A 13,845-nucleotide genomic window follows, 5' to 3' on the forward strand; every position below is an offset into this window, starting at 1 on the left:
CGAACACTAGACAAAGCAACCAGAGACCGAGATATTGTGAAGAAAATGGGCATGTTTACTCGGTTTCGTATAGTGATGCTGTGTATTACATACTTGTAATTTACTCAGTTAGGCTGGAAATATGGAACATATTCAGAAGAAAGAAGAAACTGATTGGCTGCCAAATCCTTTTGATTTTGATCTGTTTTCCTGATCTTGGCTAGGTATATTTACCACAAATACTAGTAGTTGGTGAGGTCCTATGTACGTGAAGTAATACGTTCCTTATTTCCCCCAAAATAGAAATTATGAACTCTCCAGCATGGCTAACAAAGTCTGAGCAACATGTAAAACAAATTTCAGTACACTTTTACTGCATGGTTTCTGTATTAATAATACTGAAAGCTGTCTTCATGTCACGTCCGCCTTCGATCATCTAAGTGGAGGAGATTCACTAACGCGACCGGACGAATTTTTCATTTTCAAAAGGAAATACATTGAATTCTGAAAGAACGTTTTGAGAGATATCGGTACCAGACCAGTCACAAAGGCCGGTGTGTGTCTGCCTTTAGTATTGGCAGCCAGTTACATACAGTGAAGTAGCTAGCTAATTTTCTGCTGTTCATAAACATTAAAGTCTTTCTGGACTGAAGGAATCGAACGAATCATTATATAAGACTAAGGCTTGCATAGCGGGACTAATTCGCGAGGCTGCAGCTTTTCAGTTATTTACCTCAGCACGCAACTGTGGCCTATTTCCACTTGGAAAACATTGTTTCATCACGATTTTTGGGTGGTTACAAAGGACTTCAGACCACGCATCCGGAGAGCCATGAGCGAAATAATCAGATGCTTAATTAGTACGGTCGGTTGTCGCCGTAATCGTCAAATGTACAAAGTTAACAGTCTAAGGTGCACCAAATCATACCAAATCTACGACGCGACGTGATATTAAAAACTGCTACCATTGTTAGGAACCCTGTAATAATTTGTTTTACATACGGCTCTGACTTTCTTTATCGGAAGGAGTCTATGATTTCTACGGATAAGGAAACTGTGGAAATTAGAGCTCACCACAATGAATAGTAAAGACCAGTGTACTAAAAGCGGCATAGACGAGACGATGAAAAGATCATTCTCGAAGTTCCACTAGATAACTTATTAATAGTTTTACAATAGATATCGATTACATTAATGAATTAAATACAAAAATTAGTTCGTCGTTCTCTAAGTTTAATAGGTTGCCACGCATGCACTGTTCGTATATTCTATTTAAATAGCGATGCTGTTTGGGACTTTTTCAGGTAACAACCATGCATAAGGACTGATCATACCTTTGTTTCTCTCTTTGATCTTTTGTGAAATCTTTTTAAGCTCACTCCGAAAATTTGCTATGGCGGTTTGTGCCGAAGCATCGCCAAACAAGCTGTCAGAGAAGTCACCTAGAAATTCCTAAATTGAAAAATAAATATTTCCTTTTTTAGAAATTCATTGGTTACCAGAGTTAACTGAAATTGCCGTTACAGGCTCGTTCCTTTAACAAGAAAATTTGGTTTCGACGATGAATTGTTACATTCTAGTATAATTCGCGTAATGGGTCGTATTTCTCATAGCGTTAACTAGCTATCGTATAGCCTAATTTAATAGCGATGGATTTATTTTTTCATAATATTCACCTCCGTGGGATAGATGGTAGTTAAGGCTTTCACAACGGAAATCATAGTTCCCGCTTGGTGTTTGTTTGCCAACGAAGCCATGATGACTTTGTTGTTAACCTTTCCTGTTGTGGTAGGTGGTGGTTGTCTCATCAAGCTGGGAGAATTAGGATGGAAACTATAGGTTGCCATTTGAGAGAAATTAACAGCGGCATGTTGACAAGAGCAGGTGAAAATTACCATACACAAAAAGTGGATTAGCTCATCACGTTTTTTGAATGTGCTCGGGATTTTCTTATCCACACCATCACTTCCAGATGGGTAGCCGTTGGTATTAAGATCACGAATCCAGTCTTGAATCTCATTATCCTATAAACACAAGTACCCTGATGAGTTTTTTTGTATATATTCCACAAACCAAAAAAAAAACAAAAAAAAAATCAACAACTTTGGATTTTCGAGCTTGTGGCATTTGCTTATTCTTCGATGCGTGTAGCTATATAACTTATGTTTCTTCTGTGTGTTATTTGTTTTTGTATATGTAAATATGTAATCGGAGGAATGCCTCGCATGGGATCTCGTGTCCCGTTTGCATTTCCTCCGTTTGAACATTGTTCAATAAATTTGATATATACAAGTGTAACGTTGATCACGCAAGAAATTCATACAGCCCATACAGTAAAGTCAGACATTCATACTGTATATCCCGTAAATGTCCCATATGTAAATTAGAAATTTTCTGTTCTATAGTATGTCAAACGCCAAAATTTATACCTTTTGGACAGATTTGTCATCTTTGTAGTAAATGTATATAATATTTTGTACAAACTGGTGGATGGCGTCCCAGAGAAGTAAAGCGTCGTTTTTGTAGTGAAACTTCTTCAAATCTTTGACACCCCGTTCAGTAAGGTTCTTCTTCAGATCATAACTTTCAAATGTAACGTTTCTGTAGTGCCTCTGCATCAAAGCGATATGACCGCCACCTCCTATGCTTAGCACCTTGTCCGCCACACCTCCGGGTGGAATCAACTTGCTTCGCCCAAGCGTGTTGATGGCCATAATTCCCTTCGTGTGGGGATACAAAAGTTTCCATACAGGATGAACTGAGGGAAGATTTCGCCAAGAGGCCACAGCGGTTGGTTCCATCATTAAGTGACACCGAAGAAGATGTGTAATCATCTATAAAATTATATATTAATTGATTTGCTATGAAACTGGAAGTTTTTCAACGTGAAAAATATAGAAATTGAACTTTAAAAATATAGACTGATAGCTCTTACCTGATGATACTGTGTATCGGCACATCGGAGCCATAGTTTTGCCATAATCCAATCCCACCCCGTATCTTTTTGAGGTGTCCAAATTGGAGTTTCTTTTCCAGGTTGTTGTCCCAATTGAATGGCAATAGGTACCAAGTCATCATTCTTCCTCAAATAGAAAAGCCCCATAGCTGCTGCAATATAGCGTTTATCTTTTGGTTTGTTCATTGTGCTGATGCCTTCAAGAATTTTGTAGTCAGCAATGAAAATCAAGCCCTCCTATATCAATGAATACACTGATGAGAAATGCCTAGGAACCGACTCGTGCATGTTGTACATTCTAAATGTGTGACGGATGAACCTCTACGTGCAAAATGTATTTTTGCTTAGAGCTGAGGTGATGAAAATGTGTTATGTTTCTTACGTTGATAGCTTGATTTAAGTCATATCTCCTATCAAGAAGATTGTTCACCATTTCATCCTTGACAGGAAAATTTTGAGGCAGCTTCTTACACTTTCTGATCACTTCAGGGTTTGAGCCGTTGAGGAACTGTGATCCGAACCACACGTCATCTCTCCAATAATCTACAGAATCAGGAAGACACGATTCGATGGCGGGAGTAATGAGGGTTCTGAAATCATCGAGAACATTCATGCGGTTGAAGGCAATCATGAAATCATTCAAGGTCATCCATGAGGTCATCCATAAAATCATTGAAGTCAGCCATGACTTCAAAACCCGATAAAGGCTGCTCAACCCCATATTCGCAAAGCTTGCTAAGCCGACGTTAAAAAGAGACGCTGTAGCTTCGTCGGTAAACTGCACATCCTTTGGTAGTGACCGCGGGTTCTTCGCTTCGACAAATCCAGGAAGGTCCTGAGAATACCTTGGATCAGAGCCCCAATTGTACAGCTCTCTGTTCTCACTAACTTCTTTCTTGCGCTGTTTAGCTAAGGTGGTTACATTCTCTTTTGAATTAGGCAATATCGCTAAAAAATTTGATTTGAATACGAAGGTTATCATAATGCAAGTCCTTAGCACTAGCAAATGAAATTTAAATGAAACTGGAAGCTTATAAATTTCTCGACTTCACTTATTATATATCAAAATTGTATACAATATTAATATAATTCTATCATGTACGTGAGCTATTTTTTTAAATAATTCAGTCGTGAGAATACAAATTATAGGTTATATATATTTGATTTTTGACTCCTTTCAATGTGAATTTTTCAACGAAATCCACGTGGTGTTTCCACAATCGTACAGAGTTATGAATAATATCTGGCCTCAAAGACCGATCTAATTTTAATCTCACTCGTAGGATCAATATTTTGTACCTTTTCCTTCGTAAACTACCACAGAATTAATGATCCAGCGATAGCAAGGGAATGTGTAACTGCTGCATTTGTCATTCTCCTTCTCAATAACAACTTTTGCCAAGTACCAATCATTCTTTATGAGGAAATCATGCTTGTTCAAAGAGATCATCGCAATCTCTCCAACATCGTCGCCGGCTACATCATACGTATCGGTTTCTCCTCTGTTAAAGTTGGTGTGAAAAATTTTTGTGGAGTGGATACTGTGATGTTTCGGTACCATTTTTGCCTAGATATAACACTTTTCAGGTAATCTGACATTTTGATATGATTGTAATGTATTATTCAAAATTTACATTTTTTTAATGTTAATGAAGTCCTGCGTTGGGAGACGAGTTTAGAGTAATGCGCGAAAGGTTTGTTTACGTTGGGAATATCGTAAAGCATGTTGATATTTGTCGTCTCAAACAGATGCATCAGGACAGGTAAACGGCTATATTAAGTGGGGCTGAACATCAGACGAAAACTGTACAAATTAGATTCTGTATTTTTTCAGTTTTACATCAATTCCTGTGCAGGGATGGCGGAAGAAAATTGTTGACCATGGTCGCAAAAATTTCTAGGGGCACTAAAAATCAAAAAAAGAGCACTCTTTGTGGAATTAATTTTCGATAGCTGTGTTATAGTTGTTTTTGTGTTAAGAGAACATTGATCGGGGTGAATAAATTCATAAATTCTTGTTCTTCTGAACGAATATCTCTTAAAATCAGTTGTCAGTTAGGTTTATGTACATTTTTAAAAAGATTAAAGGGCACAATTGTACAACGGTCACATTAAAAAAAGGGCAAATTTAGGGGACCACGTGTCCCCAGGACCCCGTGTTTCTGACATCACTGTTTGTTTAAAGATTGTGGAACTTCATAGTTGTTGTTATGGTTGATAGTATTGTATTTTTCTTTCTTACCAATAAGTTTTATTGAAACAGATGCACGAGTACCAGCACCAGCAAGATTCCCGGTTTCCACCGTAATTTTATACTTCATTCCCGATGTACTGAAATACACAAATAGTTTTTCCGATAATTTATAAGACGTTGGACCCCAACCAGCCCGCAATCTTAGATATCCACGTTGTTATTCGATATCTTGACTAAACACAAGACGCCCTATAAACGGCCCTGTTGGCTATTGCAGACACGCACGCCCTATATAAACATAATGTTCGTACAACCATCACTCAAATTTTCGCATATACTGGCACAAACAGTGTACACATGCAGATATATACAGGAAAATACTCTTAAATAAATACTCTTAAATAGCTGCAAAAATACACACAAAAAACTAAGCCTATGTGGGAATTGACTTCTCTAAAACATTTGCGAAGCATATTTTGTTCTAATAGTTTTTGAAAGCATTAAAAATTTAAGAACATTTATTGAATTTTGTGAAAAGCCGTCAGGATCCTATAAGTCCTATCACACAGTTCTCCTGGCGAGCTCCGTCGCCAAGTGAAATCGGTGTAAAAGTGATTAGAGCGAGAAAATTTTATTCATGTTGCATGCAACACTCAATGAACACCCATGCACGTAGCTACTTTGGTGTTGCAGTAAAACAGCATAAGCCCCTGCAGGCTTTTAGAAATATATTATCTATTCCCATGCAGGCATTGGCACTAAAAAGAAATAAATACTGAATCTAGTCACAGATATACGCGCATTTAGTGCATATACTGATATTTAGGTTATTAGTCATGCATGAAAGATAAAAAATTCAATCTAAAAGAGCTTTGTATAACCGCGACCCTGCCGTCTATTATGAAATTGAGTAGCTAGTTTAGGATATTTATCATTGAAAAGCTTAGCTGCTAGACTGAAATATTATGCACTTGTCGATATATTCTGAAAACTATTCGTTTCGCTTTTAGGGAAAAATCGTGAATTTGAAAATATTCGGGCTCAAATATCTGTGAATTGCGAACTTGCTATTTCTAAAAAAACCCCTGGATTCCATGTTCTTGCTGCCTGAAATGTTTGTTCGCGAGCAACACTTAGCAAATGCATAAAAAGTTAAGTTTTAAACTTACGCCTTCGACCAGTGTTTTGCTTCGGTAATTCTTGAATGTGGACTCTTCTCACGAAATGTTATACATGGGCACAGTTCGAAAAAACTTTAACGCCAATGACAATGTTATATAACTTCTGTTTCGTGCAAGATTAGCGTGCGTCTTTGAGGCTTTAAAAAATGCAACACCTATACCTAGCCACTTATATAACGAGACATGCGTACTCACAAAAGGAAGTTTTTAACAAAGTATTTTTATCTTCCGGCGAAATTTCCGACGCGATTTTTCGATGTTGGACCACAGTTATAACATATTATTAAACTATATATAGTTGTACCGGAACATGATGACGGCGGCTATCAATACAATGGGACATTGAAAAGAAACACTGAAATAATTACAAAGGCCTATAAGAGTTTTAGACGTCTCCCACGTTCTGTTTACAACGACCAATGTCAGGAATTCACGTCCTGTGTGAATGACGCAAGGAACGTCCTAAAAAATAAACTCCACACTATAGTTAATTTTTGAGACTTAAAAATTTAAAAGCAAAACCAGCAATCATTAAAGTTTTTAATATGAATTTAAATGCATCATAATAGGCCAGTATACCACCGGCTTTCACCGCTAAGATAATTAGTCTAACTCTTAGTTGTTTACCAAATCTGCTCTCCCCTATTTATTTTCATACTAACTCTCCTGACGCAGGTCGAAACATCGAGAAGTGTTTTGTCTATTTTAGGCAGTTGTTATACCACATTTGATGCTAAGTTGTTTGAAGACGCTGCGACGCTGCTCCCTGGTTATATTGGAACGTATCCACACTTATACTGTCTCTTCGACTTTACCCCTCGCCAATAATAATAACAGACTTGGGGAAAACGATAGCTAGCAAATAGTTTCGAAGGAGGCGAAGTAGTCGAGCAATGCATGGTTTCTCACAACTGTACTTGCAGATGTATACTGCGGTTTTTTGTAACATGTATTGCTTTGAATTTTAAAAAAAGACGCATAAAGACGGCGGCTATACCCTAGCCCCGCCACGATATCAAAATTATTGTTTGTGCAGCTGTTACGCTATTGTGTTTAAACCTTTTTCCCGCATGCATGTGCGTAAAAACACTATAGGGACACGCGGATGAATGCGGGACGACTTCCTGTGAGATGTTTATTAAAAAGCCTTGGTACTTTCGCTCGAAATATCCTGTTAAAAACGAGTGGTACTAAACTGCAAAACTGCAATTCGTTCGCATTCATTATATACTATATATTCGTGGGAAGGAAGTCCTCGAAAGCGAATTGGAAGAGACAGGCTATACATCATAGGTTCGTTGCAATAATTATTACGAAACTGAGTATCAGAAAGACCCGAATGCCTTCTTTGAAGGACTACACAGACAAACCACTATTTAATATAGTCATGTTATGCTTCCCCTCAAGTTTGGCGCGTAGCGATTATTCAGTCTTTTTGCAGAATCCCCAATCGATCCCGCGCACACTGGTCCACGTAAAAAACCACTCAGGGGACTGTATTCTATCGTTTATTTAAAGATTCTATTTACAGCGTGAGTTCATGCTTCCTCTACGATCTGACTCAAAAAATGGTATCAAAATTCAATGCAAGCGTTAATTAATAGTGCTATATTACATTACAACGTGTCTTTGTGCCGAATCAACAATGTGTCCTTGTGACGTATTTACAAACAACTAAACTATATTTACATAAAGTGCTCAGGTAACTGCTGCACGCGGAACTGGCGGCGCTGCGCGGGGACCTACAACATCCCACCCACCTTGATTCATACACGTCTATGAATCAAGCATCGCCCTTGTCTTCGCTTTTGAAATCTCAGCAGCAGCTCGTCTCGGACGCTCATGCAGATCATGCAAGGAACCCTCTGCCTCACCTGAAGGGGAATTCCCTTCCGTCCCGTTCCCACCCGGTCGAGCTTGAATTTCCAACGGGTAAAGTTTCTGCACCGGTCTTTTCAGGTAAACTGGTTTACCCTTTCCTGCTATTCTTAACTTAGCTCCCCTAACCTTGCTGTCATTTCCTAAAATTAGCTGTTCTACCTTCCCTAGTTTCCACTTGCCTCGCTTCTCTCCTTCTCCATAAACTACAACTACTTCGCCCTCCTTCAAACTTCTTGCCTTTCGATTACCACTTTTATGAAATTCTCGTAACCCTATGAGATACTCACTTTGCCATCTGGTCCAGAAATGTTGTAATTTCAATGTAATATATTTGAATCTTTCTCCACAACTACTTTCCTCCCTAGCTACCTCCCTCCGTTGTATGAAATTAATTGCTCTTCCGTAAATTAAGTGTGATGGCGTTAATACATCGCCTTCGAATTCTTCATATTCTTCTGTCAATGGTCTGGAATTTAATGTGCCTTCTATCTCTACTAATACTGTGTTAAGTTCATCTACTGTTAATTTGGCATTGCCTAAAACCTTCCTGAGGCATCGTTTAACACTCCTAACCATTCGCTCGAAAAACCCTCCCCACCAAGGCGACCTTTCTAAGTTAAACCTCCAAGTTACTCGCTTCGTTAATAATTCTGCTTTTACTTTAGGTTGATTAAACAACTTCTTTATTGCTCTCTCTGCTGCCTTAAACGTCTTGGCGTTGTCTGACACTATTAGGCTCGGCATTCCTCTCCTCGCTGCAAATCTTCTCATGCAACACAGAAATGTCTCCGCAGACAAATCACGCACTAGCTCTAAATGTATTGCTCGAGTCACACAACAGGAAAATAATGCGATATACGCCTTCTTGGATGCCTTGGTGCAACACCTAACAAACAATGGACCTGCAAAATCTACTCCCACATTAGAAAAAGGAGCAGCTTCCTTCACTCGAAAGCCTGGTAAGTCTGCCATCTGTCTCCCCCCATATGCCCTTTCTTCTAATTTCTTACAGGTGACGCATTTACCTATAACTCGCTTTACCATTTGCCTTCCCTTCACGACCCAATATTTCGTCCTTAGCCTGCCCAAGGTTGCCCTAACCCCACAATGGTGCACTTCACTGTGACATTTTCTGACAATCAGCTCAGTTAATCTATTATCCTTGGGAATAATGATTGGGTGTTTCGTGTTGTACTCTAGCTCAGAGTTACGCAGTCTACCCTTACATCTTATGATACCTCCTTCTTCCATCAAGCCTAGACTGTTACTAATCTGGGCGTACTTTTTAGCCTCCTTTAACTCTGCCTGAGCCTGTTTAATCCATCTATTTTCCGCCTCGTCAAGCTCCTCTACTGTCAATTCTCCACAGCGCTTTTCCATGCCCTTAGACTTTGCTCGTGCATTGAACCCAAACCTAAGTACCCATGCTGTTACTCTGAAAAGTCGTTCCGCTGTCCCATAATCCTCCAGATTTATCACTTTGCTTATACTAGCTAACTCTTTACTACTAGCTACGACCATTACGGAAGACTTTCGTTCTTCTTCTAAGACCGTACTTGTTTTGGCAGCAGCCTCAAATTTCGGCCACTCCTCCTTAGACCTAATAAGCCAATCAGGCCCCACCCACCATAGCTTGTTATCCTTCAATTGTGAAGCAACTACACCCCTAGACCCTATATCCGCGGGATTTTCCACCCCAGGACAATGTCCCCAATCCTCCTTGTTTGTTAATTTCAGGATTTCATTTACTCTGTGGCGGACGAATTGTTTCCACTCACCGTTGTTCATTATCCAGTAGAGTGCTGTCATGCTATCAAGCCACAACTTCGTATTATATACTAACCTGGTTTTCTAATGAATCTTTCACTGACTTTAGTAACTGCGCTAAGAGCCTCGCAGACATTAACTCTAACCTTGGAATGCTAGTTGTTTTAAGAGGTGCTACTCTTACCTTTGATGTTAACATGCGGACATAACTTCCTACATTTGTATAATAAACAACATATACTACCGCACAATATGCTTTCTTACTAGCGTCGCCAAACCCATGTAATGTGCACCCTAAAACCTCTTCCGCTGGATGTTGGTATATGCATCGAGGAATAGTGATTTCCTTGGTCTCAATCAAATCCCTATACCAGATTTCCCACTTTCTTAAAGGCTCTTCCTTAAAGCTGTCGTCCCAACCCGTCTTACTATTACAAACCTCCTGGAATAAGATCTTGGCACTAACTATCAATGGACTTATTATCCCTAGAGGATCGAACAAACTGGCTAAAATGCTCAGGAGGTTCCGCTTTGTTGGCGATAACGTCTCTGCCTTTTCTCCCACCTTGGAAATTTCAAATTTCAGTTCGTCCTTGTGGTTATCCCACACCTGCCCTAAAACCTTATGGCCCTTTGACTCACCCCCTACTGCTCCCAAAGATAACCTAGCATATGTTTCCTGATCATTGATGCTTTGTTCTGACGAACCCTGATCTTTTTCGTGAATCTCTAGTTTACTCCTTAACACCTCACTGTTGGTCAACCACTTCCTTAATCTAAAACCCCTTGTGCCATTCTTGTCTTAGCCTTATCATAAAGTTCAAAGGTCTTCTCTACCGTACTCTCACCACTGACCAGGTCGTCAACGTAAAAACTTTCCTGCAACTTTCTTACAAATGCAGCATCTATTTCGTTATACTTTGTTAAATGATGCCTTAAGGTTGCATTCAGTAGAAATGGTGATGCATTCACTCCAAAAACTACTCTACAAAACCTATAAACAACTCTCCAACTTATCACTTTCTATATCATTGACCCACAAAAATCTCAAACAATCTCTATCCGCCTTATCTACTTCAACATTCAAAAATGCCTTTTCTATGTCACCAACTAAAGCAATCCTATTTTCTCTGAACCGTATTAAATATGCTGTATAATAATGGATTGAGAGAAGGCCCAACATGTAGGCAGTCGTTAAGCGATGTCCCAGACTTACCTTCCTTGGATGATGCGTCATAGACGATCCGGAGTTTAGTGGTCACTGCCTCCCTGCGAATACTGCCTGGTGTGGTAAATAATGAACCCTTTCAACCTTCTCTAATGCAGATACTGGCTCCACTATCCCTCGCTCTACCTGGTCTCTGATGATAGAATCATACTCTGCTAACAATGCTGGCTCTTTCCTCAGTCGTCGCAGCTGACCCTTCATTCTACTTAAGCTATTTGCATAGTTGTCAGGCAACTTCTTATGGCTCTCCTTCCAGGGCAGTTTGACTGAATATCTACTTCCTGTAAATGATATTTCATCTAAAAACTCTTCATGTACCTTATCTTCCTCACTAATGCCTAACCCTTCAAAACTCCATAATTTTTGCACATTACTCTCCAAACTGTCTTCACTACTCAATCTCTGTGCTACAAAATTCACTTGGACTGGCTCCGCTCTCTCAATGTCTTGTACTCTCAGCGGTCCTGATAAAACCCACCCTAATTCTGTTTCTATAGCAACAGGTTCTCCTGATTTACCTCTCTTGGTTGTCCCTGTCTGAAAGCTCCAAAGGTAGTCTGCCCCTATCAGAACATCTACTTCTAACTCATCTTCTGACTTAGAAACATCTGAAAACCATATACCTTCCAGATGTTTATACTCCCTCCGCGCTATCTCTACATGGCTATTTCCTATGCTACATATTTCCGGCACTACAAATGCTTCCAGTGTGATAACCTTATTTCCGTTAAGAGGTTCAAGCTTTAATTCAACCACTTCCCTGTGCTCGGCTTTTACGCATTTTTGACCGAACGTATTAATTCCTAACAATTCCCTTCTTATACCCCTGGGATTCGCGAGACCAGCTGCTTTGGAAGTAACAAAGGAACGATGACTTCCCGCGTCAAAGAGGACCCGCACCTTAACCACCCTTTCCCCCCTTAAAACGCCACGTGCAGTCTGCAAGGCAACCAGGCTACCAGTTCCAGCATGCAAGTTACTATTAGGAGTAGTCACATGCACATTCGTGTTATTGGGTACGTTTTTACATTCGTCATTAGGCTTGGGTATTTCGTCATGCTTACCCTCGCTCTTAGGACTCATTTCGCACAGTGCAACATGATGAGCCCCATCACAAACACTACATTTGTTCTCGACCTTACAACTACTGGCTCTATGACCCTTAGACAAACAACAAAACATCTACCGTATTTGCGAGCCAAACTCTTTCGTGTCTTCGGATCCTTTACTCCCTCACAGTTCTCGTGTTTGTGGATCTTCAGCAGAAAGCACAGTTTCCCTTCCTTTCACTCGCTATTAACGTGGATGCAGTTCCATGTTGTTGACCATATTTTTACCCGACGCCGAACTCCCATCGTTTCTTTCGTACTCTCGACCTCGATCCCACCGCATCGTGCGCTTCACGTAGTTCGAGCTCTTTCTCAAAGGCTTGTAGCATTTCCTCCATTGACCACTCCAGGAAGTTCTGCCCTCTCGTAATAGTCAAGCGAAACTGCTCGGGCAGCTTCTCCATGATCGTCGGAACAACAATAGCGGAATACGAGTTCTCGTTCACCCCCAGGGCTCTCAAGGCGCGGTTATTCGTTTCGCAGCTGTCAAACAACTTCCGTAGTCTCTGCGTGTCCCTTTCTTTGTAAACTGCCGGCAGTTGTATGAGTTCATTCACGTGTGCTCGTTGAACTATGCTTTTCTTTTCGAACCGTTTCTTAAGCAATTCCACTGCACAGTTGTAGTTTGTCCCTGTTAACGCTAATCCGGCAATTGTAGACTTCGCTGGTCCTTCCAAATATCCGCGCAAATATGCAAACTTGTCAACGTCAGACAATGCGTCATTGTTGTCTATCGAGCTTGAAAACCCGTCCCAAAACTCGGGCCACTCACATACTTTACCGTTGAAGTTCTTAAGCTTTAGTTTCGGAAGCTTTGCTCTGACGATCTTTCCCGTACTGGCTGTCGATATACGGCTCTGGTCTAGGTTTCCTTCGTCTGGCGTCGTCAACAATGGCAGTCTTTGTTCACCGGATTCCCGCAGCGCGTCGTCGATTTTCATCAATGTCCTTTCAAATTCTGCGACCGCTTCGTCTGAACTTTCGACCTCTTTATTGAGCTGTGCTTCGGCGTCTTCATCTCCCGAGGCGCTTAGTATGTCAATGATCTGTTCATCGAGTTCCTTTAACCTCTTGACTTTCTCTCGTAACGTGACCTGGCTTTGTCTCAGCCATGTCAAATCCCTTTCTGCTTTCTCGTCAATCGCTCTCGGAATCGTTTCAACTATCTTCGCTACAAGTTTACTAGCCGAAGCTCTATGAGCTCCTCTCACCCGTCTTTTCCTCGTCAGATCGTCCATACCTTTCGTTGTTCCACTTCACGCTAAATCTTTTACACACGACGGCAGCGCAAATATCACTCGCTCTTTGTCCGCAGCCTCGTTCACCTTTCACAAATCCGGTTCGAAGGACCACTGTTTTGCAGAATCCCCAATCGATCCCGCGCACACTGGTCCACGTAAAAAACCACTCAGGGGACTGTATTCTATCGTTTATTTAAAGATTCTATTTACAGCGTGAGTTCATGCTTCCTCTACGATCTGACTCAATAATGGTATCAAAATTCAATGCAAGCGTTAATTAATAGTGCTATATTACATTACAACGTGTCT

The 13,845-nt window shown here is 40.4% G+C and overlaps 3 protein-coding genes and 1 pseudogene across 3 annotated transcripts; all 4 read right to left on the reverse strand.

The window, feature by feature from the left end:
- Positions 1-954: 954 nt before the first annotated feature.
- LOC114531940 lies at positions 955-6,513 on the reverse strand (annotated as a pseudogene).
- A 1,573-nt stretch (positions 6,514-8,086) lies between these two features.
- On the reverse strand, positions 8,087-10,000 carry LOC114531996. The gene has a single exon (XM_028553591.1). The coding sequence runs from the start codon at positions 9,998-10,000 to the stop codon at positions 8,087-8,089; it is 1,914 nt and encodes a 637-aa protein (XP_028409392.1).
- A 1,216-nt stretch (positions 10,001-11,216) lies between these two features.
- Positions 11,217-12,269, reverse strand: LOC114531900. Its single transcript, XM_028553501.1, has one exon. It carries the CDS (start codon positions 12,267-12,269, stop codon positions 11,217-11,219), a length of 1,053 nt encoding a protein of 350 aa, XP_028409302.1.
- Positions 12,270-12,519: 250 nt separating this feature from the next.
- LOC114531901 lies at positions 12,520-13,533 on the reverse strand. Its single transcript, XM_028553502.1, has one exon. It carries the CDS (start codon positions 13,531-13,533, stop codon positions 12,520-12,522), a length of 1,014 nt encoding a protein of 337 aa, XP_028409303.1.
- Between the last annotated feature and the right edge of the window lie 312 nt (positions 13,534-13,845).

The sequence above is a fragment of the Dendronephthya gigantea genome, unplaced genomic scaffold (genome assembly GCF_004324835.1).
Source record: "Dendronephthya gigantea isolate DGI-Jeju-01 unplaced genomic scaffold, DenGig_1.0 000076F, whole genome shotgun sequence".
NCBI lineage: Eukaryota > Metazoa > Cnidaria > Anthozoa > Malacalcyonacea > Nephtheidae > Dendronephthya > Dendronephthya gigantea.